Here is a 5926-nt window from a genome sequence, read left to right on the forward strand (position 1 = left end):
CGAGCTCGTGAGTTCACGAGCCATGAGCTCGCGGACCGAGCCGAGCCGAGTTCATGAGCGGCTCGTGAACTTGTGATTTTTTTAAATTTTAAATTTTTTATTTTTTGGTAAATTTGGACTTTTTTTTTAAAAAAAATAAATACTTTTTGAGCTCGTGGGCTCGACAAGCCGAGCCTACTCGGCTCGGGCTCTGGTTCGTCATTTGACGAGCCCGAGCTGCCGACGAGCCGGGTTTTGACGAGCTGAGCGGCTTGACACCCCTAGTTGGATTAGCAGGGACACTGCAAAACTCACGTGATGGTTGCTTTGGATTTACTGACATTCTTTGCTAAATTTTGTGGAGATTTTTGGAATGGAGACAAAACTTCATTATCGTACACCTACATGAATTTCTTGAACTTCCTTTTCTCTAGCACATTGTAAAAAGTTTCAATTTTCAATGGTACTCTCAAAAGGTTAAATTCTTTGATGGCCACCGAACTTGTGTCACATTGGTCATCCAATTTGATTTTGTTTCATTGTAGTCACACAACTTCATACTTAGTGTAACATTGACCACCTAATTTTATTTTGTTTCATCATGGTCATCCAACTTCATACTTAATTTCAATCAAGTCACCCGATACCTTATATAACATAATCAAATTGGGTGGCTTATGCGACACTAAGTATAAAGTTGTGTGGCCATGGTTAAAAAAGTCAAATTGGATATATGAGGGAAGCATTTGAAGTTTTACGGAGGTTGGTGGCAGGATACGAGTCTTTGGGGGCAGGATAGTATTACTTATGTTCATATTTTTGGAATTTGTGCTCGTCTTGGTGATTTGACTTTGGGCCAACAAACTCACAGCACAATGCTTAAAGCTGGCTTGAACTGTTTGTTGGTAGCGCAGTCATAGAAATGGATGGAAAATGTGGTAAAATTTAATCCATCAGAGAAGTTTTTGAAGGGTTGGAATCTAAAAATCTGGTCTCATGGACAGCAATATTGAGTGCTTATTTACAGAATCAGTGCTTTGAAAAGTATTGAACCTATTTCTGGAACTGAAACTCGAGTATATTGTGCCAAATGAGTACATATTTGCAGTGCTCTGGCTTGTCAGCACTTGGACACATGCATCATGAAGATGGGGATGAATAACCACTCTATTGTAATCATCGCTTTGATCCATATGTATTCAAGGTGTGGCCTGATTGAAGATGCTATAATCGTCTTCACTAAATACGACTTATTGAGATGTTATATCTTGGAATTTATGATAACTAGTTATTTGCATCACGAGCTTGGTAGGGAAGCTTTGAATGTGTTTCAATAGATGCTAGCAGCAAAAGAACAACCAAAATATGTAACCTTTGTTGGGGCACTCTCTGCTTGTGGCTTCTTGGGAAAAGTAGAGGAAGGATTCTACTCTTTGAACCATATGATGAGAAAGAGTGGCATTGAACCTGGGTTGGAGCATTGCACCTGTATAGTTGGACTTCTGGGTAGAGCAAGGCTTGAGGATGCTGAGAATTTCACTCAATCAATCCCAATAAAATGGGAGATTGTTACCTGGAGAAATTTGCTCAATGCTTGTTATGTTCATCAGAATTATCGTTTAGGAAAGCAAGTTCCAGAAACTGTGTTGCATCTGAACCCTGAAGATGTGGGAACTTGTATCCTTTTGTCATACATGCATGCCAGGACAAAGAGGTGGGATGAAGTAGTGGCGATGCGGAAGTTAATGAGAGATAGAAACATAAAGAAAGAACCTGGATTGAGCTGGACAGAAATAAGAAATGATGCTTATGATGACAACGAACATCTAGAGGCTGTTCTTGTTCATGAAAAAGTAAAGGAGTTGTTGGCTGAAATTAAACCACACGGTTATGTTCTGGCTATAGCTTGTGAATTGCATGATGTGGAGGAGGAACAGAAACAAGGTTGCCTAAGTTATCACAGTGAGAAGTTGGCTATCGCATATGCTCTTATGAAAACATCCCAAGAGGCACCTCTTCGCATCATAAAAAACACAAGAACGTGTGATGATTGCCACTCTGCCGTTAAATTTGTCTCAAAGGTCACAAAGAGAATGATAATTATGCGAGATGTGAACTGTTTTCATAGTTTCAGGGACGGATGCCATTCCTATACAGACTACTGGTGACATATGGAATCAGATTAGGGAAAAATATTTCACAATGTATCATGGAGGCAACTTAAACCAGCCAGCTTGCAATGGAGGGCATCACCTATAGCTCAGTCGAGGTGATTTATACTGCTAGGTGTAGGATAATTTATTACTTTAAATCACTAGATCTTTCATGTTAAATCATCAAGAAATTGAAGAACTATCGTGGAAGCGTACTTGAATCAAACTTGGTTATTTGCAATAATTGAATCCTACGGTATAGTCTTCCAAATCTACACGCAGTCTTCTTTTTCTCTATGTGATGGGATGCAGAAGATAGTAAATAATACGTACTCTGCATGTGATTCAGGGACCATATATATATATACACACATATATACGCCCTTTTGACCTAATTCGGTCCATCATGAAATTAGGGTCTTGGGCCTGGTCTTTACACATAAAATAAATCCATACTTTAATTGGATGCATAATAGCCCAAAATTGAAGTCTTATTAGATCACTTTTATCTGGGCTTAACTTGATTTGATAGCCTTTAATTTAAGTGGAAATTACACTCACACATGTTTTTTAACCTTTCAATTCAAAAATAAGATTTAAAAGTTTTTTATTCAAAAATCATATTATAATTTAAATTTTTAATATTAATGATAATATTATAAAATTAAATTAATTCACATACTCACCCCACTCTGGCTTCTAACCCTGATATTCACTCCCAAACCATATCACTTTCCTTCCATTTTCTTTGTCTCTCTCTCAACCTCTCTTCTCTCTTTCTTCTTCTTCCATCAAAGACGAAAGAACATCCTTCGTCAGTGCCAGCATCGGCTCTATTCATTAAAAGAGCTAAATTTGATTTACCAAACAATAATCTGATTCCAAAACCTATGCTGCCTATTTATCGCCCCACTCCAGCTTCTAATCTCCGTGCTGAAGGTTTGATTCTTGGAAGGTCCATATATAAGCGAATACGAACAGACTTAGCTTCGGCCATATAGTACAAAACCCAGACTCAGCACTTTCTTTCAATTTGCTACCAAGCTATTTATTTATTGTTGGTGTTGTTGTAGTAGTGTATCTGGGCATGGGGTAGTTTTGGATCTAGTTTTGGGGGTTGGGGTGGTGCTAGTAATGACGGTGGTGATATGTGCATATGGTGGTTGTAGTAATTTGCAATTTGCGATGATGATCTATGTGTGTTGTGTGTGACGTGTACGGAGATGTTATTGGTTCTGGTGTGGTAGATAATACATGCAATGTTGGTGTTGGGATGATGATGGTGCATCCTTGGTCAGTTTTTTTGTTTTGTTTTTTTGGATGGCAGTTATGATGCAATTAGTGTTTGTGGTGGTCACAATGATTTAGGCGATGGTGTTGATGCAACCATCGTGGTGATATTTAGTGGTGGTGTTGTTGTCAACATCGTGTTGCGGTGGTAGTGGTGTTTGCTTTGGCGGTGATTATGGTGCCAATTTTGGGCTGCAGCAGTGGTGTAGTGCAAGCGCGTTGTGTGCTGATGATTTGTGACCAAGATTGATGCTGGATCGGGATCGGTGATGGGGTCTTTGGTTCATGTGATCAACTATTTGGATTAATTATTAAACTTTGACCTTAAACTTCGATAATTTGTGACTAAAAAATAATCTACGACCAATAAATTTGAAAATATGTGACATGTGACCTATGACCTCAAATAATCATTGACCTATAAAATTTTTGAGTTGTGACCACGAAATAGTTTGTGATCAATTAATTCGATGATATGTGATCAGTAAATAAATCTGTAACCTATAATTATGAATCTGTAACCATTAATCGTATAATTGTGATTTTGTTATATTTATTTAATAAATATTTTTAATTAATTAAATATATACCTGAGTTTTGAATTTTTAAACTATCCATTTGATTTTTGAATTTGTGTAAATAATACACCCGAATTATGAATTTTTCCTTTAATTTAATACACAATTATTCACACATATAAGTCCATCTATTGATTAAAAAATCCTTACAATCTCCCACTTGGGCTATATGTGTCACCTTATAATTGTGCATTAAATATAACCTTATGAGTACTCAAAATCTTGATATCATTACTGAATGCATCCCCAAACAATCCCGTCCTTCAATCATATCAATATAGGATCAAAGCGATTTTCGCTAATTTTATGTAGCTAAACCCATCAATGGTCACGTATATCGATATAATCAAATGACATGGATCAAGTATGGATATGTAGCATGAAAATTTCATGTGATGTGATCTGTAACCTGCCTATTTCCAATTGGTTCATCTTAATACCTTAGTGAGATCATTTTAAACAAGTTCAGAGATAATAAACCTTATAATCGAAAATAACTTTAACCTTAAACCATATCCAAAATAACAGTATATGTGTCTAGCACAAAAATGCAAACTCCCACTGAAACTAAATATCCTCAAGAGACATTACATCCATATGAGCAGTGTGTTCATGAAAGACCTTGTATATCAATTCCTTAGTGAGCAGATCCGCAATCATAGATTTTGTCCCGATGTGCTCTATTGACACCTGTCCACTCTAAACTCTTTCTCTAACAGCCAAGAACTTGATATCTATATGTTACGATTTCGTCGAGCTCCTGTTGTTATTGGATTACAGCACTACTGATTTATTATCACAAAATATCTTAAGTAGTCTTTCTATACTGTCCACAATGCGTAGCCCAGTGACAAAGTTTTGCAGCCATATTTCATGATTTGATGCCTCATAATACACTATAAACTCCACTGCCATGGTGGAAGTAACTATGAGTGTCTGTTTAGCACTCTTCCAGGAAATAGCACCTCCATCAAGCAAGTAAATATAGGCTGAAGTAGATCTCCTACTATCTTGGCATCCCGCAAAATCGAAATCAGAATAACCGACGATCTCCAACTGATCCGATTTCCTATATATGAGCATGTAGTCTTTTGTTCTCTGTAAATACCACATGACCCGTTTGGCTACTTTCCAATGATCCATTCCCAAATTACTTAAATATCTCCCTAACATCCCAACAATAGACAGTATATGTGTCTAGCACAAAAATGCAAACTCCCACTGAAACTAAATATCCTCAAGAGACATTACATCCATATGAGCAGTGGGTTCATGAAAGACCTTGTATATCAATTCCTTAGTGAGCAGATCCGCAATCATAGATTTTGTCCCGATGTGCTCTATTGACACCTGTCCACTCTAAACTTTTTCTCTAACAGCCAAGAACTTGATATCTATATGTTACGATTTCGTCGAACTCCTGTTGTTATTGGATTACAGCACTGCTGATTTATTATCACAAAATATCTTAAGTAGTCTTTCTATACTGTCCACAATGCGTAGCCCAGTGACAAAGTTTTGCAGCCATATTTCATGATTTGATGCCTCATAATACACTATAAACTCCGCTGCCATGGTGGAAGTAACTATGAGTGTCTGTTTAGCACTCTTCCAGGAAATAGCACCTCCATCAAGCAAGTAAATATAGGCTGAAGTGGATCTCCTACTATCTTGGCATCCCGCAAAATCGAAATCAGAATAACCGACGATCTCCAACTGATCCGATTTCCTATATATGAGCATGTAGTCTTTTGTTCTCTGTAAATACCACATGACCCGTTTGGCTACTTTCCAACGATCCATTCCCAAATTACTTAAATATCTCCCTAACATCCCAACAATGTATGCTATATCTGGACACGTACAAACCTAAGCATACATTAGACTCCCTATAGCTGAGGAATAAGGAATCTTCTACATTTCTTT

At 37.3% G+C, this 5926-nt stretch overlaps 1 protein-coding gene across 1 annotated transcript; it reads left to right on the plus strand.

Moving 5' to 3' along the window:
* The first annotated feature begins 1316 nt into the window (after positions 1–1316).
* On the plus strand, positions 1317–2238 carry LOC111381532 (pentatricopeptide repeat-containing protein At5g39680-like). Its single transcript, XM_023005323.1, has 2 exons — positions 1317–2060; positions 2137–2238. Exons 1-2 carry the CDS (start codon positions 1317–1319, stop codon positions 2236–2238), a joined length of 846 nt encoding a protein of 281 aa, XP_022861091.1.
* Positions 2239–5926: the final 3688 nt, after the last annotated feature.

Source organism: Olea europaea, unplaced genomic scaffold (genome assembly GCF_002742605.1).
Source record: "Olea europaea var. sylvestris unplaced genomic scaffold, O_europaea_v1 scaffold2326, whole genome shotgun sequence".
NCBI lineage: Eukaryota > Viridiplantae > Streptophyta > Magnoliopsida > Lamiales > Oleaceae > Olea > Olea europaea.

Bases quoted from the DNA above. Each gene is read 5' to 3' on its own strand.
- LOC111381532 (XM_023005323.1), top strand. From the start codon at position 1,317: ATGCTAGCAGCAAAAGAACAACCAAAATATGTAACCTTTGTTGGGGCA. The intron at 2,061-2,136 runs GTCACAAAGAGA...ATTCCTATACAG, and splicing joins CCGTTAAATTTGTCTCAAAG to ACTACTGGTGACATATGGAA.